Here is a 24,154-nt window from a genome sequence, read left to right as displayed (position 1 = left end):
TAAAATACTTTTAATCTATGCAGATAGTGTAAGTCAAGACCACATAGTCTATGTGGACATATTCCTGGGATGAAAAGCATGGGAAATGTATGTATACAGAAGTTTATTTTATTGTAGGGAAGCTGCTTGATCTCTATCATGGCCACAGAATTCCAGGTTAGATTTTTTTCGAGGGGTGTGACTCCTCTTCTTGGCTGGCATTTCAGAGTGCTGCTTCACTGACAATCGACTGAATTTTCATTCACTGGTTGACCACTTCTAAGTGGGCCATCACTTGTATTGTTTTAACCACATCCCCCAGGATAGGAAGCTTTAGGAAAAATCGCAATTATCTTCATTTCCTCTGTTTGGCTGCTGCATGCATGATTTAAGATACCTGACTCATCTTTGACCCAGCTGAGAGTGGAAAAAACCTGAACCCAGGCATTCTAGCTCCTGGCTGTGGATCTCTCCACTAGAGTGTGCTGCCCACTAAATAATCGTGGATCACTGACCAGAAAGGATGGCGGGGGTGCTAGGCAGGGTTGTGGGAGAACGCTTCTCAAGGATTCCCAGTGACAAAGAAAAAAATCCTACACATACAATATGTTTTGACCCTTGCATTTTTCTTTTCTACCAAGGCAAGTTTTGCCTTTGTTCAGCAAACATCTTCACGGAGTGTAGTTTTTTTTTGGAAAGCGCATGGCCAGCGCTTGCGGCTTAGGGTTTTAATCAGTGGCTGGCTGGTTATTTTACCTGGGGCATGGCGTTATAATTGCTCCATGCCTCAGTGGCTTTATTTACACAGCAAGGTTAAGAAAATACTTACTTGTCTCTTGGAATTGTGGCACAAAACACCCAAATATATTCAAGTGTGGTAGTGTGCCATGTTACTTCACAAACATTTTCCTGATAGACTATTTCTCTAGACGTTTTCTTTCTTTAGAAGATTAATAATACCATGTGTCATGAGCTCAGTGTATATGTTATAACTTTTCTGAAAGGGTCTCCCTCTATTTTCTTTAAGTAGATTTTTGTGAGATAAATGAGATTCACAATAATATGACATATATGATATACTGTTCCCGTGACTGAAATCTGATGCCACTTAAGCAATTGCTAGCCACAGAATAAGATAACCTCATTCATTGAAAAAGATCTGTTAGGGAGATTGGTTCGTGTTGCCCTTCTAAAGCCACTGAGAATTTTGCCCAAGGAGCTACTTACAAAACAGACCACAAGTGAAGTACCTTGTGTGAGCTACTGTTTGTGTTAGGATGCTGCAGGAGCAATATTTGATGTGATAAACTATTACGAATATGATGAACTGTTATTGTGTATCCCAACTGTAACTTCTATGCCATGCTTGGGAATGGGTATGACTGTAGAACAAGTGTTCTTTTATATTTGCGAAGTTGGGAGAAAAATCCAGCAAGCCCATTTTTCCCTTCATGTGATCTGATGCACTGACTGCTCATGTCTCTGCCTTACAGAGCCAGTTTCCCACTGCCTCTTCTTTCCCTGCTGTTTTTTTCCAAGGATGTTTCAGTTCATGGTGAACTATTTTTATTTTTTAGTTACATTAATGCTATGAAATAATTAGTCAGCTAATTAATCTGGTTTACAAGCTTTGTAGGATTCTTCAGCTGTCAGTCAGGCCCAGGCCTGAGGCCTACATCGAGTCTCAGCTCTCTTGCCCATGTGATTCCTGTTGCCATGGCTACTGGCTACATCTGCTGACACCCCACTCTCTATTTATTGCTTAATTAAGAATTTCACGCTCAGCCCTTATCTGCCTCTAAGAACAAGCGCACACTGTTAAGAAATTCCAAATTTAGGCCCAGGCACAAGGAAAGCCTTTCTTATGGGCTTGGCTGTATGGAGCCTCTCTAACGATCCTCTCGGCATCCCAGCCGCCACCCTTCAATCAAAAATCATTAAATGGGGCAGAGATAATGAGCATGTAGCATATCAAAAGAAGGATGTTTGCTTGGTCCAAAGGAGGAAAAGCTGCTCGACCCCATGCTCAGCTCCACTTCAAAGGCAGAGGAGACCTCTCAACACTGGGGCCTGATAATGCCTCATTTGTTCTTGGCTTGACTTATGCAAAAGGTCTGGTATGTCAGAGTCCAATCTCACAGACGTGGGTTTCCCCCACCTCTTGCCTCCACCTCCACCAGCCCCCACCCCGGCCTTCCGCACACTCCTGTGTCAGCACTTAGGCAGCTGGGTCCCCCAAAGCATCAGAGGGAGCGTATAATCACTGACTCTCAACTCACAATGGCCACTTGTAGGGGGGTGGCCAGGAGGAGGTCTTCATCACAATAGGAACACAATTATTGCAGCTGCTAGGGAGGGCTATGCTTCTTCCTGTAGAAATAGAATAGGACTTGCCCAAAACAGGAGGAGAAGATTGGAGGGAGGTGCGGGGGAGGTTGAGAGGGGTGGAGAAAACAATCTTGAGTTGATTATTCATAATCTGACTCTTGGAAGCCCGATGCAGAGTCAGTGGGGTTCCAGCAGCTGCTCGCACACAGCCTTCTTCTAATAATTGTACATTCTGTCAGGGGTCAACTTACTTTTGACCCTGTCCTTTTATATTGGTAAAAGGCTCTTTAGGGCAAACTGTTGGGTTGTGGCAGGGTGCATTAAACACTCACAGCCCCTTCCCCTAGCTTGATCTCCCTCCCGACCAGCAGCCGGTGATAAATTCATATCAGATGCTGTGCCATTCACAGTTGCCCTCCCGAGTTCACACAGCCCCCACTCATGCCACAGAGGTGCAGCCGAGCTGGGATGTTGTGTGAGGCGGCAGCTGAGAAGGTCTGCCTGTGAGGCTGAGGCTCCTGCTGCACCACCACCTTCTGATCTGACTGAGAAAAAAAGGACATGTCTAGCCAGGCTGGCCAACACTTGTGTCCAAATGTCCCCCTCACCACGAATAAAGGGCACGAGGGCCGTGCATGGAAAGGCAGATGGACTTTATTGTGTGTGCCAAGTTGCCTAGAAGAACTCAGGTCTGTCTCATCACACAGATGGGTCAGAAAAGATGCTGTTAACTTGGGAGATCCTAAAAAATCAGGAGTGCTTTCCTGGGTTTGAGCCTAGGCTCCTGATCCTGTCTACCACTGCCCAGGTTTCCTTTCCTCAATGCAACAAGGGCCCTGGAGTCAAGCAGGCTGCTTGCATAGATCTTCTCTTCTTCAGCTAGTCTAGAAGACTCCCTGCAAATCCTGGAGAAAGAATTCCTTTAGGATCTAAGGAGGAGAGTGGCGTCAACTGGCTCCCCTGACCTCTTCGGGAAGACTTTGTAGGCAGAGCAGAATCAGAATCTTCGCAACTCTGCAGCCATTCCCATGCTGAGTCCCTCTAAGGCAATCCACAGCATTCTAGTTAATAAACTAATTTACATTCTTATGAAAAACTCATTCCCAAAGATCCCCATGGATTTTTACCAGTAATGTAGATAATTGACTTCAGGGAACTGCTCTAACCTTTATGGCAAAAATACAGGTAACGGAACAGAGGCTGGGGATGTGAAAAGGGATTTTTGCCTCTTGGTTGGAAACAACTTCTCCAAAAGGGAAAGGCAGGAAGAGAGGGAGAAAAGGAGGAAAGGAAAGGAGAGGAGAGGAGAGGAGAGGAGAGGAGAGGAAAAGAGGGGAGAGGAGAGGAGGGAAGAAGAGAGGAGAGGAGAGGAGAGGAGAGAAGAGGAGAGGAGGAGAAAGGAGAGGGAAGGGAAGGAAACTTAGAATCAAATACATCTTTCAGGAATCTCTCAGGTTAAGGAGTTAATTCTCCACAATGCTGAGTTGCTAGCCTTAATTCACACAGGTCTTAGGTGGCACAACCAGTATTCAAACAGCTTTTCTGACTGTAGGTTCGGTGCTTTTTCTAGTATACCATCTTTTCTTTTTTTAAATCTGAGCTTATATACCTAACCTTATAAACCAACTCTTCTTCTTTCAATTTATAAGAAAAAACAATACTTAGTTACACTGTACTTCCTGAACTTTAGATATTTTAGTACCATTTTCATAATTGTGTCATATCCTTATACCTCTTGTCTGATTATTTACTTAATATTTTTCCTAAATCAATTTCTACACTGTCTTATTTTAAAACCTAACTTTTCTTAGTAATATCCGTGAAATCATGGGTTTAATGGGTTAGTTGTTTTTTCTAAAAATACATTACAATGTATACATACTAAAATGAAACTTTTTATGCCTCTCAAATAACCACTGTGCATTTTACATCTTGGGAATATGATTTGGTCTGTAAGGGTTGGTATAATTGATAAAAATTAAGAATTGTGAGTAAGGATCTTTTCCATCTGGGTGTCACTCTTCACTTGGTAAGAACACCTGTTCCTGAGAACAAACAATATTTTGAGAGTATAGTATGAGAAAATTTGTTTAGTTCCTTACATTTGTGTTTTTTTTTTTGCCTCCTGGGTAAACAGCTGAAATGCTTATTCCCAGGACCCTCTTGAGAAGTTCGGGCTCTGTAGGTCTGTGGCAGGGTCTGGGAAATCACAGATGCCTTCACAGAAGTATGAAAAACATTGCTCTGAGTAAGAATAACAATCGTTATTCTTCTCTGAGTTAATTAAGAAGGTTTAATTGAGCTAACTTTTAGGATTGTGGCTAATGCAGACACATTATCTGTTGGTGTCTTGATCAAGTTCTTTTCCTTTTGTCCCCTCCAAAATTCATAAGTGAATGATACAGGGATAATAGAAGACTCAAAGGTAATCGCAGGATTTTCATATACTACTTCTGTGAAGGCCTTTAAAGGATCATGTTTTATGAGGGCCAAGATGCTTTCCATGGCTGCCTCTGAGGCTGAAATCAGACAGGAGTGTGGTCCTGCAAATCAAGCTTTAGCTGCCAGAGACTAACTGACAAGCAAGCTTTCTCTGTGGCTAAGCCAAAGAGGTCAGCTTCTGGGGAATGAGGTCAAGTTCACTGAGCAGGACAGGAGGAACAGCAGGGGTGTGCAGATTTGTGAGTCAGGACAGGGAAAAGATGTGGAGGCAACAGAGGAGGTAACAGAGAGGATGTGGAGGTAATAGGTAAAAATGCAGAGAGAGTCGACAGCTGGCTCAGGAAGACAGAGCTGGAGCTTGGGTCCAGGGCAGACAAAGACAGAAAGAGAAGTCATGAGGTAGAGTGGGATTGCGTGACATTTGCAGATACCGATTGCAGTTGCTATTTTATGTTCTTTCACTATGTAGTCAGTGGCTGGCACACTAGAGAAATGTGGCCTGAATGAGAGGTACTAATATGTGCATAAACTAAAACGACAACGTGAGAATGAGAATATGAATGAAAGAGTGAAATAGGGAAGGAGTCTGTAACCTACTAAGATTCCATGTTTTTAAAATAAATGGTTTATAATTATTTATTTTTATAATTATAAATAATAATTATAAACCATTTATTTTTAAATAAGTGGGTGCTTATTTCTCCCTCTAAAGTTTCAAGAGAGAATTAGACCTGCTTAGGGAGAGAATTAATTAATTTTTCTCTTTCCTAGAGCCTTAAGTAAGGACAGAATTTATCAGACACAACTCATTAACCTGGTAGGCGCTAGTATCATATCTACTTTAGTAACTCTCTTTTACCAGGAGCCATTTTCTTAGCACATTTTCCTCTTCACCCTAGATGTCTGTGTTTATAGCAAGTTTAGATCATATAGCACTCGTCAGAAAAAGTTGGCAATAATTGACCCAAAGACTTTTTTTTTTTTTTTTTGTCTTTTTGAGCATCAGATCTTCTTACAATCTGGGAAGGATCAACTACAATGGGGCTCCATTTATAAACATGGAAGATTAACCATTCTCATATTACAAATACAAAATCAGAAATCATAAGCACTGAGAAAACATATGTATAATATCACAGCTTGTGGAAGGCTTTTAAACTTTTCCCAAGTCAATACCTTCATTCTCAAATGATTTTCATCCCTCTTTGTATTTATTCAAATTGGAAATGGCGCTTCACATTTACAGTTCTTTATAGAGTCAACACACTTAACAAACTTTAGCAGATCTGGTTAAGTTGCTTACAACTCTGTAATACTACAGCCCATCATGATTGGATACAGCTGTAAAAAGAGTAGAAAGTTAAAGCATATTTCTTGAGCCTTGTTGACTGGCACCTGGAATCATGAACATGCTATAATGACAGTATTGATAATAGTTAACATTTATGTTCAGGATGTGCCAGGCACTGTGCTAAGCATGTTCCGTGGATTATTCTATCTTTTCTTTCCAATAGCCCTATGAGATAGATAGTATGATTATTCCCACTTTTAGATGAAATGAATGAGGTTTAGAAATGGCAATTAACTTGTCAGTGGCCCATGTCTAGGAACCAGAAGAGCCAGGATTCAGATCCAGGCTGTTGGGCTCCAGTACCCATATTCTTCCCACCATTCACTATTGTCTCTCATGACTATGACCAGAAAATGGTATTTGGGAAGATAGCCCTCTGACTCATACTCATCTGCCCCCAGAGGCACGTAGAGGTGGTGGTCCAGGAAATCAGGCTTCTAATTTTTCCAGCTTTTGTTAACTTTTCTCTATCTGCTCTGATCCTGAAACTACTTCACTTCACTGACTGGCATTCACACACTCAACATTAGTGAGGTGAGCAATAGATTTTCAATATACTTTTTAGTTTTGCAATGTCTGTTTTGGGAGGCGGTTCTCCCGGAGGTGGGGACCATTTGTGCATGTGTAGAGGTTTAAGAAAATCAGTCACCACTCAGTCCAGAAGCCACTGGTGCAGTGTAGTGGAAAGAGCTACAGATACAAGATTAAACCTAGGATTTCTAAATTGGCCCATGAAAATGAGGTATCTACATTTCTAGCAATATCTGGTCTCATAAGGTGCATGAGAAAAGTCTCTCTCTCAAAAATTTGAAGACATAGCTAACTATTGATGTAATCTTAAATTATCAGTTGATGCTCAATAAATATTTATTAAATTGAGAACAAATTTGGGATGAATATCACAGGATGGATTTAGAAGTGCTTTTCAACTTTAGAGAATGCACAAATCAATGTGAACAGAGGTGGATGAGTTAGACCTTATTTTAAGAAAAGGAAATGACACCTTGACTAGTGACTTTACTATTAGTATTAAGTTAGAAAGACGCGTGAAATCAGCAACAGGGTAAAGGAACAGTTTAAGCAAAGTCTTGGAAGTGGTGATAAAGGTAGAACATGTCAAGAGCATGTTGTCATTGCACCTGGTCTCAGCATGTGGCAGTGTAAGGTGAAAGACACAAACTTGAGCTTTACATCCTTAGAAAAATTTTAAAAAGAGAAAATGACCAAAATAAGATTAGAGGAATTGAAGAGGTCTCATCATGGATCTCTTTGGGGATCATTTTCTTTGTAATATTCTGAAGCTTATGTTTTATTTTTATTTTTCATTTTTTAGTTTTTTTTCAAGACAGAGTCTTGCTCTGTCACCCAGGCTGGAGTGCAGTGGCATGATCTTGGCTCACTGCAACCTCCACACTGCAGGGTTCAAGCAATTCTCTTGCCTCAGCTTCCCTAGTAGCTGGGATTACAGGAGTGCACCACTACGCATGGCTAGTTTTTGTATTTTTGGTAGAGATGGGTTTTACTGTGGTGGCCAGGCTGGTCTCGAACTCCTGACCTCAAGTGATCTGCCCACCTCAGCCTCCCAAAGTGCTGGGATTACAGGCATGAACTACAGTGCCCAGCTGCTTATGTTTTATAATTAGAAAGAATGATCCTCTGTTTATTTCATCTGTGATGGAGGAAAGGGTTTAGGGTTCCAGGAAAACAGAAGTGGAGAGTGTGAGTTCGGCCAGGTCCCCGAGGCTGCAGCCTTCAGCAACATGGAGCCCTCCAGTGGTGGGAGGTGTGGCTCATGTGACAAATGATAAGGCAGAAAGGTAATTAACCAATAAGAGACAAGGTGTGACCGAAAAATGGAGTTTGTGCACCTGATTACTAATTAATCAGGCGTAAGAGCACCTTGTAGATGCATTCACTATTTAATTATAGCAGCCTCTCTTGGCAAAGGAGCATATGTTCCCAGCTTAATCTACTGGTTTATACTGACATCAAATTGTCATTATCAGAAAGAATCAGGCCTTTTGATTATTTCCACTAATTTATTGAACACTTAAAATTAATGAACCCCAGTCCTTTTAAATGTGCTCAGTTGGCTTGGATGATGGGAGGAGGATGGGGGATGGGGAAAAGGCTTCATTAAAAGGACAATTTGTTTGGATAAAGGTAAAGCAAATACGTTTCATGGATGGTCTGAACTCTATTGGTGAAAAACACATGAATTCTAAAAGCTGAGCCTACAAAATGATGAAGAGAAAAATAGGATATGAGGTATATGCCCTGCTGGACACCATTGGCCTCCAGAGAACATATGGCTAAAGGTTTTGTTTCTGTTTTTGTTTTTCCTAATTATTTATGTGCCGGTTCTCTTGGAGACATTTATTACAGTTAAGTTTAATCAAAATCAAATGTTGGAAATCGATTGTTAGATTAACTAACAAGGATTTCATTTTTTGTTTTGAAAATTTAGGCAACTAGAATTTAGCATAAATTCTTTTTTTCTCACATGTGACTATCTTTAATATTAAGATGATCTTTGTATCACATGCAAGTTGTGGCTTTTGGTATGTAGTTTCAGGTGAAGGCCGAGTTCGAGTCATTCTCTGGGTGAAGGAAGGTATGCCCCCAACTATTTCAGGTGAGTATTAACACACCAAATAGAAGTGTCTAGTATAGCAGAATGTCCTCCAGTAGTTCTACAAATTCCACCTTGTCGTACTGTTAATAAACAGGCAGATATCAGTCCTAAAGCTTATATGTCTGATAACTCTCTATTGTGTTGCCCTGTAACTAAAATATGTATCTGCATGTCAAAAAATGATATAAAGGTGCATTTATTTTTCAAAACAATGAAAGTAAGAATTGAAACACATGAATAAGCACATTTCATAAATTATGGACCATATGTGCACATAGGACCCCAGATCTGCAGATGGGCTATTAGGCCCCCTCCAAATGGAAAGAAAAATTCAGGGTATCTCTAAACTTTAATTGTTCCTGGTAATTTCAGGAAATCAGGGTAAACAAACCCTCCTCAAAAGTCAGATCATTCTGTGAAATCTTTCTAACTCAAAAAGCCAAATTCTCAAAGACTAAATGTCTCCTAAGCACCTTCTGATGTATTTCATTGTTTGTTTTTGTTTATTCTGAGTCAATTTAACTATACATTTGCAGGAGGAATAAATCTTTTCAAAGGCAGAGATTTCTTTTAATTTTCAATGGCATTTTTGTACTATGTCAGAGCAGAGCCCATGCTAATCAGAAAATGATCTAATTCCTTCATTTAAATTAATAGATAAATGAGGTAAGAGAACTGGACTAAAACGATAAACAATAATCCTGAAGGTTACTACTCCATATTTATTGGGCTATGAAGAATGTGATTCAAGATTGTTTTCAGAATGTTTTCTGAGCTGCCACACACTTTGTTTTTTATGTTCCTTGTCCTTCATCTCTCTGTGCCTTTAGATGATTCAAAGTACCTTGTTTATTGAGTGCCTTTTATGCAAGGTGTGGGGGATACCATGATGAGCAAGATGGAATGGACTTTGACTTTATGGGGTCTTATGATCTCTTGGGGATGTCAGTCAAACTACTAAGTAATCAATTAATACAGTTGTTTTAAAATAACTGTTATAAGGAAAAGGATAGTTCTCTCTTCTCTGAAAGTTTCTATGTTCAAATTCCTCAAGAAGAGATTTGATTGGTTGTGTCACTGCCTAGTCTGTAGAGGACATACCTATCGGGGAAGCTCTCATGCCAGGCGCCCTTCTGTGGATACTGGATCATCTATGAATGGCCATTCTTGGTTCAACCATCTGTAGTCTGGGTGGCGTCACTCAGCACGTAGTATGATGATTTCTGTACTAAGGATTCTTTGGAAGGACGGCGTGGTGTCTAGCATACAGAGCTTTATAGAAGGGGTCAGTTTAACTGGAAATGCTTCAATTACAACTGCTGATAAATAGAAAGCCCATATTTTATAGAGTTGTGGATTTTAACAAAGGTGGAGACCTTACAGGCTATCCTATCCAGTTACCTCATTTTACAAATGGGGATGTGAAGTCCAGACATTAAACTTAGTCATATCAGTAGTCAGTCATATAAGCCTAGATAAGAACTCAGGTGTCTCAGCTCAGCCCAGTGTTCCTTCTGCTATACAATGTAGCCTCTAATGTGTTTACATTGCCTTATTAAGCATAGATTAACTTATGAGTTATATTAAAATCTAGCCAGTTTTCCTACCTCGTATAGTTTGGGACAGAAAACTATTTCAAAACACAAAGAGTTACAGATTTAGTACAATATCATTCATCAGGAAGAAATTTTAAATAACATACTTCCAAGACATTGCCTGATTCTCATGGTATGTAGCATATGTGCTAATGCCAAAATTTAAACATGGTCATGTATTTTGTTTAGTGAGTAGCTCTATGTAAAACAGTAAAATTATTGCAATATCATTTTTTTTGCCGAAAATAAGAATGAATGAGTGAATGAGTTAATACATCTATCTGTGTTAACTCATCTATCTGTGTTAACTCATTCATTGCATTGTTTGAATGGGTCAATCCAATGTTTGAATGAGTTAACCATCTATCTACATGTTAACCCATATGAGTATGTAGTATGCACCCATACTAAGTGCACATATTGTCCATGGTCATATGGGAACATCCAGATCATCAGGGATTCTTTTCCTAAATTTTCCCACAGACTTAAGTTTTTGTTCCTTTCTTTGATCTCTGAGATTCAGGCAGGCCTACTCTTGTTCAAAGTTAACTCACCCCTTCTTGCATCTTCCACACTTTCCCCCATCAGCAAAACAACTCATTGTCTTGTGTAGTTAACCTTTCTTTCCTTACTGGCTTCTTCTGTTCAGTGCCTCCCAATTAAAAACAAAACAAAACAAATTTGTGGATATTGAATTTTCCATTAGCAGATGCTGTCCTGCAAACTTCTCAAAAGCCTAGCCTCGTCTTCGTGCAGAGCCATGAAAACCTGGGTTGATGAAGAGCAAAGGTGTGGAGGGCAACATTTGGCTCATATATCAGGCTCGAGACCACCTACAATCTTAGCTGCTTGTTGAGTGACAAATTTCTACAGGGAAGCAAGGAGAGGCCTCATCAGGAATGTTGGTCCAGACCAAAATTCATGGGCTGCAGTTTTGAAACTAGTCTAATTTATCTAAAGATTCAGAAGACAGATCAAAGGCTGTGGTTCTCAAATCTTAAGACTATTCATTCCTCAGTGAGCTTTTTGGATGATCTGACCCAACATCTTTCCTTCCTTACCTCCAGTGCATTCCTCAATCCACTGTGATGTGGTTTCCATCTGAACCACTCAACTGGGACTGCTGTCATCTGGATCACCCATGCCCTGATTGCTAAGTTTAACAGTCACTTGTAATTCTCTCTCTTACCAGAGCTCTACTATTAACAAGGTCACTTGTGCTCTCTGGAGATGCTGTATTACTTAGGGTTCCAAGACCTTCCTCTCTTCTAATTCTCCCAGTAGATCTCTGACTGATGCTTCTTTAACTCTTGGAGGCTTCTTTTTCTCTCCACAAATTTGATTGTCAATAGTAGTCATGTAGAATCCTAATATTAATTGTATAGAAATCTGATAACTCTGACAGGAGACTGAAACATGTTTTCTTATCCGTTAGTGTTCTTATCTTAAGACAGGATGGTATAGAATAATTAAATTTGTGCATAATAACCTTCCTTCATTAGAATAGCTACCTGAAGGCCTAATTTGTCCAACTAAAGACTGTGTCAGCCCTCTTATAAGCAAGAGTAAAGGTGAAAAAAGTACAGAATATTTGTTTCCATCATCTGTGATATAAAATTGGAGTAACTAAAGATTCCTGGAGCTTGGCATGAAGTTTTAGAGAACAGTCGTTGCCTGTTTGAAATATCACTGGAAATGAGGCATCAGAGACATTTTATCTGGACTTTGTGGGGCAAGCTAGGGGTCACCCTCACAAATACCCCTACTCAACCCCCAACTGGGTATTTTGGGTCTAATATTGGGAAGAAGGCAACATTGGGAGAAAACTTAGAAAGGTATTACAGTATTGGAGTTTATGAAATGTTTATAAAGCCTCTTACTGAGTGATCCTTATTCCAAGACATTGCCTTATTCCCAAGGTGTGTGGTATATTTTGTACTAATTAAATTGCCTATGGTTTCTGCTTGACCACAATCTATATACTTTTAGGTTATCCTGGAGCTCTAATTAAACCATGACTACTGAGGAATTGGGTCTGGTAGAAAAAATAACTAAGTGTTCCTCGTGTTTCTGGCATCAGGCATTTTCCCTTTTCACCTTGAAATCCTCTGGAGCTGTTATAACCACCCTTAGAGTTTCAAATACAGCTTCTAGGGCGATGATGCCAAATTCATCTTTGGGCTCAGAGCTCTTCCCATCCTTCCAATTCATATTTTTCCACTGCTTGCTGCATAGCTCCATCTGGAGACCACAAAGATACCCCAAATGCCCTGTGGCACAAACTGTATTCATCCACTTCTTAATAATACCCTTAATGGGTTGGAAGTCTCTGACCCCTCCACCTTTGTCATCCTTCATACTCTGGCCTCTGTCTATTTTACCAGCCTTGTCACTTATCTGTCTTCTAGCCCTGTGGTTCAGCAACACCAAATTTCTTATCATTCCTCCAGTGGACTTCCCATTTTTTGCTTCTGCTCATGCTCATCCTTCTGTCTGCAGTGCAACCCTCTTGCCATATACTCATCACAACCTCCCCTTTCCCTGAATAACTTCTAAGCCTTTAAAATGCAGCTGAGATTCTACTTCCCTCAGGAAGCTTCTCTTGGCAAAATCTTGCTTCCTTTCATTATCAGGTACCATTAAAAAGAACTCCCCTCAGTGCCTGTGTAGAGTTTTTATCCTCTTAATACTGACATAACACTATCAGTTCCTTGGAGGCAAGGGTGACATTTTATTTCTTTTTGTATCCCTCCTTTTTAAGGGCAGGTCTGATAGAGAAGGTGCTCACTATTTATGTTGTAAAATTAGCAAATCATGGACATGATTCCTTCCCTCCCCTCAAAAGAGGAGGCCTTTTCATTCTACTCTTTTGAGGCAATCTCTCTGCCCTTCTGACTCTGCACCAGTAATCATGTCCCAGAAAAGAACAAGTAGATATGGTTCAGCATGGTGTTGTGCGTGATGTGATATTGGATAGTTCCCACTGGAAATTATTAGATTTACATTTCAATTATGCGATGGAGATACTAGTAGAATGGTTGAATAGAAAATGCCATTTGATCATCAAAGGCAGAATCAATAGAAACTAGTTTGAATGTATGATCTGTCTGTAAGTTACTGCCCTGAGAAGTTTTTAGATTATTACCCTGCCTTTAATATGTACGGAGAGCTGTGGGAAGAACATAGCCTTTGACTCAGTCATTCCATTGAGGAATGTATTTGAAGAAGATAATCAGGATTATTGAGAGATTTGCATAGAGACAGTTAACACTGCATTATTTACAATTTAACAAAGTAAAAAGAGTCTAATGTCAGACAATAGGAATTAAGTAAATTACAGATTTAAAAAATATGATATGTAGCCACTAAAATTATGTTTACAAGGCATTTAAATAATATGATAAAATGCTTAGGAAAATAGGCTGAGCTAAGCAAAATTCAAACTGGGTGTAAAAAATAAGAACAGGATTTGATATAATCTCAATTATGTAAAAATTCTGAGAAATTCTGGAAGGAAATAGAAATAAAAGGTAGTTATTGCAAGGTAGTGAGATTATAGGCAATTATTACCTTTCTTTATTTGCATTTTCTAAATATTTCATGATAAGCATGCCATATTATAAGGCAAAACACAAATGTATAATAACAAAAGTGGGATATTTTTCAGAAGTGAAGGTAATCTAAGGATTGAATAATTACTTGCTTTTTAGCTGATAAATATTTGTACAGAAACTTATAAAATGTTAAAAGACAACTTCTTTGGGAGGTGAAAATACCACTAGCATCCTAAAATAAGGATAGTATTTGGAAGTTATCACAATGAATTAGATTTTCAATTTTTTTTTTTTATTTTCTAGCTTCTACCTCTGCACCTGAATCAGCTTTAAAATGGTCCCTCCCTGAAACATGGCAAGGTGTTGAAGAAGGCTGGGGTGGATACAACAATACCCTTCCAGGCCCTGGGGATGACGTTCTCATTTTACCCAGTGAGTAAAATAACTCAGGAGATGAATCACAGACAGGCTGAACCCAGCCAGATCTTATTATGTTTCATTTATATTGTATAACACAGTAACGAGTATGGAAATAAGTAGGCACTTACGTTGTTTCATTCTTCCTCTTTTTTGGGGGGTTAATGTAGGAGAGCAATTTCATAGACCAGTGAAATCCCCCAACATTAACCTAGCATATCTTCATTAAAAGTGGAATAAGTACTTGTGATGCTGAAAGGAGTTAAAATAATCCACTAGCTGGTTAATTTTCTTCATGTGTCAGAGAATGGATTTACAGGTTCTAGTATCCTTAAGTTGGAAAGACACAGAGGGTATGGAAGAGAACAATTTATTAATGTGTTCTGATGGTTTGCCTTTGTGAATTTTGAAATACAGGACTGAGGAAAAATGTCAAGCTCTTCGGTTGCTATGAATTTTCAAAATTGCAGAGAAGTAGGTTAATAAAATAGAAAAATATCTATCTATGTATCTATTCATCTATCTATCTAGACCTATCTTCCAGTATACACATATATTTTTAAAAAGATGATTTCTTAGATATACAGAAACACACAGTCATACTTACAAAATTCTTCTTATTTAAAAGAGAGTTTTCAAAAGTTCCAGAATATCTTCCTAGCCTGAGAAGAAAATGTTTTTCATAGGACAATTATATTTTCCCCCAAAGACCTAATTACATTTATGGTTTAATTTGAACCTCTTAAGATAATAGTGAATAAAAGAAGATCCATAATGGAAGAACATTTAACCATCTGTGAAGTAATAATAATGATAATGTCAAACATTTACTGAGAACTAACAATGTGCCGGAAACTGTTTTCCATGTACCAACTAATTTAATCCTTACAATAACCTTATGAAATAAGTAACATTATTATCCCCATTTTTACAGATGGAGAAGCAGAGGCCTATGGCAATTAAGTCACTTGTTCGGGGCCCCATGGTTTGCAATTAGGCAGAGTCAGAATTTGAACCCAAGCAGTCTTTCCTCCAGTCCTCATCTTGAACCAATAAAACACATTCCCTTTCTAAAATGACTACGAGTAAAATAAGAGGGTCACTGTATTCTTTGCTTTATTTGTGTGGCAGAACGAAGGAAGAATGAAACAAGATATACAAGCCACCTTCTTCCCATTGGTGGTGTGTTTGTGTGACTGTGCCCAGAGACACAAGGGACAGGCGTGAGTGGGCTGACCAGTACAAACGTCAATTATTATTATCATCCCGCTTCCCCATCAACCACCTCTCTTTGATGGAGGATGTAACTTTTTGAATAAACAAGCTTGTGAGTCATTCCTATATGAAAAGAAAAAATCTGTTCTGTCTCAGCCATGTCTTTGATTAATCTAGCCAGCGGATTCGCCCTGGGCTATGGTTTTTTCCTACTAAGCAAGCTGCTTCCCCCACCCCATGCAGGAAACAAGAGAAGCTTTTGAAGGTTGCCAAGCTTTTAGTATCCTTTGGGGTTTTTATGCCGAGCAAGGAGCCATCTTGGCCATCTTGCTTGGCCCTGCAGTTGACTGTGTCCACTGTGTGCCCTGGGTCCCGAGATCCCTGGCTTTCTCCACTATCCTTCATTCCTTTGTGTATGGTCAGCTCATAATAACATAGTATGGGCCTGAATTCTCCGTGACACTGCTCTTAAATAGCACAAATCAATGCTGGGTGGGGGAAAGGAGGTGGGGCACAGACATTGGATGTAGAGAGGACTTTCCAGTTGACCTTTCAGTGTTATTGTGAGAATCAGAAAAGTTAAGATTTTTAAAATATACACGGTTATTTTTCATTATTTCTAGCTTTCACATGAAAAGTCAGGTGAGTGAAAAACAGATGTGTAGTATATAAAAAATAAAATCCTTGCTCATTGCCCCTCTCCTGCTCATTGCCCCTCTCCTATTCTCTAATAACCCCTCTTCTATCTCCAACAAATGACCTGTGATTGATGAGCAATTGAATCCATTGTACCACTCAGATTGGGGTCTTATGCAGGAGCTGCTCTGCCTTACTCTTCCCTTCTGATTTTTGACAGACTGATATTTTGACCACTGATGGGTCTCTGGATTGAATCTAACTTTGTTTTCTGCTTGTGGTTTTGTCTCTCTCTGAACTCTCCACCTTTTCCTGGCTCCCCTTGTTTCTTTCATTCCTAGCCTTCTTTAAATCAAATAAATTTGTCCACCTGACTGTGGCGCAAAGTAGACGTTCAGTAAGCATCGTTTGAATGAAGTGCATGAACTCGTTGCTCCCATTCATAATTCAATAGCAGAAATAAATCTTTGGGTTTGACAGGATTGACACATACCACTCTAAGATTTTACAGTCTGGAAAATAATGTCTTCTCCTTTGAACAGATTCCTAAGAATTATGAAATGATTTTCATGATGATAGTAATGATAGTGAGAGTAGCAACTATAACTTGAGTGCTTGGTGTGTGACATGCACTATACTAAGTATTTTAGAAGGATTTTTTTTTCATATAATTCTCACAACTACTCTATAAGTAGATTTTGTTATTATCCCTGTTTTTACAGATGAAAAATCTAGGATGCAGAGAGGGTAACCTGCTCAAGGTTTACCCAGCTAATAAATAAAGAAGCTGGGCAGAAAATCAGAGAATTTAAATCGGGAGTTCTAACTCTTCATTGTATCTTTCTTTTTTCAGAAAAACTTACCATCCATACCTGCTCTGTTATCTCCAAATTAGGCTATATATTATATTGAATTTATGCCCCTCTCTTTACCATCCACGTTCTTCCTTTAACTTGAAATAAAACAAAAATAAAATAAAAAACTACTATTTGTTGAGTATCTACTGTACGTCAGATACACTACTTGGGGCATTTAATCTTATCACACCTGCTTGGAAAAACTGGAGATACTTCCCAAAGAGGTATTCAATGCAATGAACCATTGCATTAGAACAATTCTAATGCAATGAACCATTAGTAAACGCATTTGCTTTGCATCTGGTAGCAAATGCAGTTGTAATTCAAATGAGCACCCCCTTTCCAGTTCACTTTAGCAAATATTTACCAAACATTCACTGTGTTCAAGGCACAGTTCCAGGTGCTCACGATCTGGGAACCCAGTGTCAAGTACCATATAACTGTGACCTCAAACAGCTAGGGATTTAACTGGGTTAATAAAACACACAATGCACAATAATACAACAAATAGCCATAATAAATACTGAATGTGTTTAGAATCATAGTGTCTCTGGGGTAAAGGTGGCTTCATGGAAGAAGAGGCATATGAAGTGAATTTTGAAAGATGAGGTAAGAATTAGAGGGGCAGTTATGAGACACAAGGGCTTACTGGGGATCCTTCAGGGTATAGGATGAGCTGTCGACTAGGATAAACCTGGGGTTCACATTTGGCTTCTGACATTTACAACAGTGTGACATTGGACAAGCTGTAAACCTTTCTGACCCTTATTTATAACATTAGGGCTATAATTAATATATCATAATGTTAAGAAAGATGAAATGAGATAACATCAGTGCACATGACCACCGCACAGAGTTTTGGTGGTAATGGAATTACAGATGAAAGCTGTGATTTGTAATGTATCAGGTGCTCCTTTCCTTCATTTTTCCATCTGGCTGCCCCTCTTGGCCTCTGGTATTAGCAACGCTTTGTATTTGCTTTCCAATGGCTTATTATTTAATTTTCACAACATCCTTGGGAGCTAAATAGGTAATAACTATTATTACAGTAAAAACCCATTTTTACATAATACGATTTTAATGGAACTGCTGATTTTACAAAATGAAAGTGACTGGTAAAAAAGATTTAAGTGATACTTTTGAACCTGTAATATAATTTTATGGTGTTTTGTGTATTTTAATTCATTAATAAAGGAAACGTGTAGAACATTCCCATCATTATTCAAATAGAATAGCATAATTTTTCAATAAAATTCTTAGAGTAAATTGCCTATTTCCATTTTCTGGGAAATCAATTTTATGGAATGACCTCAGACCCATCCTATTCCATAAAAATAGGACTTTACTGTACTAATAAAAGATATCACTATCTTAAGTATGGTATCATTTTCCTTCAAGGCGTTCTATCTTTATGGACATTGGATTTTTAAAGAGTTGTAAATTCTTCTCTGTGGTATTATATAGAGTAAGCTGAGGTAATCATTAAGAATTTGCTCTTGTAGTTTAAGTTCATGATAACTTTGCTTCAACAAATAAGTGTATCTGACTGTCTTTGCTTTCTAAATATTGGAAAAATTGGCCTGAATGCATTCTCAACTTCTTAAGTAGTAGGAACAAGTTCTGCCTTACTATGCAAATCTCAAACCTTCATAAAGAGTAGCTGTCGAGTGGCAAAAGGATCACTCTAGTTTCTGCTCTTTAAGATGCCTCCAGTGCTTTCTCAGGATTCTGTTTTAAAGGGTACAGATATGATATCATGTAGCCTCAGCATCTTTGTGTGTTTATGTGTGTGGTAGAATTCACTGTTACATTCTCTATATTACTTTGAACTGTCCTTATTTGAAGACATGAATGGGAGAGCACTGTTTTTCTTTTATAATAGCTCTTCTGTTTGTTCTGATTTTTAATATTCAGTACCTTAAATGCCAGAGAAGCTTGTCAAAGTCATGTGATGTTCAAAGAGGGCAATATGTAATGCACCTCCTTGTTAAGTTGCAAAACATCATAATAGGTTGGTGATATGAAGCAGGATGATCATAAATCAGAAAGTAATTTTTGAGGGGGAGGAACTTCTATAAAATGTTGTGATTATAGAACTATTGACTTCATTCACCTTTTTCTTATCTGAGCTTACATGTAATTCAGTATTTCATACTGAATTATAGCAGAGATGTAGGTTTACAACACCATTTAGAAACCAAACAAATATTGGTGATGTTTCTATAGCTTGTGCAGTTCTCAAATTTTGGTCTTGTACCATTTGGATGGGACATAAAAGCACTAAAGACCGCTGCCCCACTTATTCTGGATTAGCAAGTGGGAGGGGAAGACATTTAGACTTCAATTACTGGAGTCCTTTTTGTAATGTGTGACATCAGAATGGTGACAAGTGGAGTGGGTGTTCTGAAACTCTATCGTTACCTGACATACCACCCAGAAACCTAACAACGTAAAACACATATTTTGTTTTGCTTACAATTTTGTGGGGAAGGGCTAGGCCGAGATGTTCTAATTTGGGTTCTTCCATGCATTGTAGTTAGATAGTGGCTGGACTGTGGTCATTGGAAGGCTAACCCTGGCTGCCTTTAGATGCCTTTAAGATGGGTCACTCATATGGCTGGGCCTTGATGCTGATTATTGGCTGGGAGCTCAGGACAATCAACTAAGAGGCCTCAGTTCCTCTCCTCATGGGTTTAATTATGGGGCTGCTTGGGCTTCCTCACAACATGATGGCTGGATTCCAAGAAGGAATAGCCTAAGAAAGGGTGTTCCAAAAGTAAGTGGTCCCAGAGACCTATTTGGAAGCCACATGCCTTCTGAGCTGGCTCTGGCAAGCTCAGAATATCATGGCCATAAATTTCTTGGTCAAGCAAGGTCTTGAGGTCTGCCTAGATTTAGGAGAGGAGAATTAGGTTCCACCCTCAATGGGAGGAATAGCTAAGAATTTGCAGCTGTCTTTAATCTACCTCTGTGTATATGTTTATGTGTGTAAGTATGTATGCATGTATGTAATTAAAAGCAGATGTACCTGACTTAATTCAAAAGGTGCTTTAGAGTCTGCTAAATTTGTGCTGTCTTCCCCGTCTGGAAAGACTTTATTTAGATTCTGTTGGCTTGCATGAATCAGAAATTACAGAACACCAGGAGACAGACTGTTCAAAGGGTTTTTAGTTTCTTTATTTTATTTTATTTTTACCTGTAATGCTTAGTGTTGATTATACCACCTCTTCTCTGCCTGAAAGTGGTATTTGTCAACTCTCCAAACATAATTGGGCCCCCAGTTTGGAACTGCTCACTTTGCCGTGAGAATGGACGATAGTTGTTGGACTGCAACTTGTGGTCAAATGTTTACATGTGTGACCAGAGCCTCTTCTTAGAAGAGAGGGATGTGGTGGGATGAGGAAAGACATGGAGGAAACATATTTTGATCATTTTCTTTCAGGGCACACATTAAAGATCAGGGAGACAACAGTTGAACTTTCCTTTGACCTTGTTTAGAAAGTGAATGGAAAAGCTGTTCTTTAAGCTACTTTTGACCCAAAATTTTAAATCGACATTATTTTCAAATAAAAATATATAAATAAAAAGAAAATCTGAAGTCAAAGATGAAAGGATCTTTGGAAACTATTTCTCCTTCCTTTTAGACAATTTCTTAGAGGGAATCGTAGACCTTAGTGAACCTTGCTTTAAGGATGTCAAAGTCATGTCCTCACCACTAGAAGGAAGAACCAGGATTTCAGACTCCACAGAGCAGGTGTTCTCACCAACATTCCTAAGCAGTTTATTTTTGAAATGATGAATGTAAATAAACTTTTCATATATCAAATTGTTTAAAAATATACTATAGAAACTTACAATTTAAAGCAGTCTAAGTATAAAATGCTTTGCTATATGGAGTCCCTTGATGAACTGATTACCTAGTAATTTATTTGTTTTATTTTGAGGTGGATTTACTTATAAATATTAATATATATGTAAATTATAGACACATACAATTGTTGAGTTGGTGGGAAACGTAGTGGCTTTCTAATCCAACTAAAATGAACCATGATAATACAAGTGTTTTATAAATTGTAAAATGCTATGAAATATGTTGATTATTGCCCAAACTTATATTATGTTTTATACCAAAGCTGAGTGAAATTTTAGTCCCCATGCTTCAACCCAGTGTTTTAAGTTGACCTCTAAAATTTATTAGAGGGACTATTATTGCTTTATTTGTTTTGTTCCTAAAATAAGATTGAATTTTGAGATGAAACACTTGGAGGCTAGGGAGTTCCTTCTAGTTGCAATGACCGTGATTCAAATGGATGCTCCCAAATAAATAGCAGCGGTCCCCTAAACTTTCGGATCAAGACCTGTGACACAGTGCTTTTGCCAGGGTAGACAATTAGGAGTTGGAATTAGAAAGAATTTTTCCGCCAACTATATATGCTTTTCTTCATAAAAATGAAATTTTGATTAAAATAACAGTACATTTTCCCTTTGACAAAATAAACATAAAAAATATAAATATATTGAAATAGGTTGAGATTCTTTTTCTAATCTTAATTTGTCCATCTCTGCTTGATTCAATCATGGCATTTGTTTCTGGGCTAATTAGAACTCACTTAGTATCTACTCTTGGGATCCAAAGTCATGTAGACCTTGACACTCTTTATGGCTTGCTAACTTGCTGGAACTAATTCGAGTTTTACTCTAATAGAGGGCTTTTACAAACCTTTTCTTGTTTTCACTCACCTGAGAAACACACTCATTGTCATGGTCTATTAGTGTTAGCATCATGGATCATAGTCATTTTCTAGGAGGGGCGCACGTCCCCAGGATGTAAAGATCATGGGGTGGAGGTAATTGGCAAGCATGAAGTATATAAGAGACTGGGGTTTTATTTTGATACCTACTCCCACCTAGAGAATAACTGCTTTTATGATTTCAAATACTCCATCTCAGTCTTCCAGAGGTGTGACCCTATTGGGCACCTTCTGTTGTAGCCTGAGAGAATTCTAGCAGGTATTCCTGTAAAACACCTATGATGCTTTCCTTCAGTTGCAATAGGTGTAATTTTTTTTTTTTTTTTGCTACTATAGCAACTTCTTTCCTTATGCAACCTGTACAAATTTTCAGCACCAGTTTACAACTATTTCTTAAAGAAACTATGCATTACTTTCCCCAGGATTTTAAGTATACTTTGGCCTTAACAATACAAATTACAAGCTATATGGTAGCAGTAAATGCAAGGATGGCTGCTATGGAAAAATATAATAAGTATCATAAACTTGATGGGAAAGGAGAATTGATAGGGCTTAGCAATTTATTGATTGCAAAAAAAATAAAGAAAAATGAATCTGAAAAGATGACCAGAACTTTTACACACAGGTGAATGTGTAGGGGTACCATCAGTAGAAGTAGGGGATGCATGTAAAGGAGTAGGTTTAGCAGGGAGGATAATTAATTCCATTATAGACATATGCTCAGGTTCATGTGCAGATGCCTAGATAGTAACAGGAAATATGGACCAGAAGATTAAAAGGAAGGCCAACTGAGAATCTGGATTGCAATTTGGTAATCCTCAGAAGAACTGACTAAGGAAGCCTTGAGTATTGAATGGGGATTAGGACTCATATGAGAGCTATTGCAGAGAGATATAAGGATTGGGTAGAAGTCAGCATCTTAGGGAAATGCTAATTTAAGTGGCAGGAAGAGATGTCATAGAATGAGTTGTCATGAAATCAGAACCAGGACAGTAGAAGGCAAGGCAAGAAAGGAGCAACACCAAGATGATGGAGGTGGTTAACAGTAAATGTTCCAAGGAGTACAAAGAGGATGGTAATTTGGAAATTGCTTGAGAATAAACTGTATCCTCTGTGCAGGCTCCCACTAATTAAATGCAAAACCTAATGTAACATCTCTTGCTTGTTTTATAGTTTCACACATCTGGATTATATCAGTGTCTTCAAGGATACACATATCTTTGTTAAAATTAAAAGCCATTACTGCCCATGAGCAGACTTTTAAGGTGGCAGCCAGGTTGTCCCTGGTCACTTTCTGGTTACAATACTGCCAAGTGTTCTAAATTAATAGGCTCAGGTATTAGGTTCAGTTCTACCAAACTGGTTAATGTGCATAGCTTAATCAGCTTGATTTGGAAAACAGAATAGGTTATGTCATTTAAGAAATTACTGTCAGTCAGGCACGGTGACTCATGCCTGTAATCCCAGCACTTTGGGAGTTCAAGGCAGGTGGATCACTTGAGGTCAGGAGTTTGAGACCAGCCTGGCCAACATAGTGAAACTCTGTCTCTAGCAAAAATACAAAAATTAACCTGGCGTGGTGGCATGCACCTGTAATCCCAGCTACTTGGGAGGTGAGGTATGAGAATCACTTGATCCCGGGAGGCAGAGCTTGCAGTGAGCTGAGATCTTGCCACGACACTCCAGCCTGGGTGACAGACCGAGACTCCATCTCAAAAACAACAACAACAACAACAACAACCAAACAAACAAAGAAAACAAAATCACTGAATCACTGTCCTTTCCTAAAAGTAGAGTATTACAAAAACACAATACAATACAAAATATATTTTGTTTTAAAATTTAGGAGATTATGTATAACTCTTAGAATGAGTTCAATTCTGGAGGTAAGAATTGAAGTCCATGTTATTTAAAACAGGCAACATTATTACTCTTTCAGAGCTCATTGTTTAATTACTTTCAGCTCTGGAATACTGAAAGTGGCATCCATAGGTTTTAATATTTATTTGGGGACATTGATATCAGGAACTAATATCTTTAAAATCATTGGTAAAGAGAATGACCTGCTATCCTGGTTTACCCAGGACTGAGGGTTTCCTGGGACATAGGACTCTCAGTGATAAAACCTGGAAAGTCTGAGGCAAACCAGAATGAGTGGGTCACCCTACTAAGAAATCACCATTAAAGTTTGTGCCAACCCCGTATTCTATGATTTGCACTGCAACAAGTTTGCTGAGGGTTAATGAAAATTTCCCCTGATTAAAATGCATAAACATAATTTACCTAGTTTTATTGCCCCAAGAACTTTGTCTCATGGAATTAATATTCTTTGAGGAGTGTTACAGAGGCCTTTCTTACAAAAGAAGGGAACCTGAGTGATTACATATGTATTTT

General features: G+C 38.6%; 1 protein-coding gene across 1 annotated transcript in view; it reads left to right on the top strand.

Annotated features, from left to right (window-relative positions):
• PKHD1 (PKHD1 ciliary IPT domain containing fibrocystin/polyductin) overlaps positions 1-24,154 on the top strand; it is a 463,584-nt gene that overhangs the window by 234,000 nt on the left and 205,430 nt on the right. The window contains 2 exon segments of the mRNA XM_050789247.1: positions 8,670-8,735; positions 14,188-14,316. Of these exon segments, the coding sequence (XP_050645204.1) occupies positions 8,670-8,735; positions 14,188-14,316 (195 nt within the window).

The sequence above is a fragment of the Macaca thibetana genome, chromosome 4 (assembly GCF_024542745.1).
Source record: "Macaca thibetana thibetana isolate TM-01 chromosome 4, ASM2454274v1, whole genome shotgun sequence".
NCBI classification, from domain to species: Eukaryota; Metazoa; Chordata; class Mammalia; order Primates; family Cercopithecidae; genus Macaca; species Macaca thibetana.
Note: the sequence above shows the minus strand (reverse complement) of the source record. Positions and strands in the feature narration are given on the sequence as shown.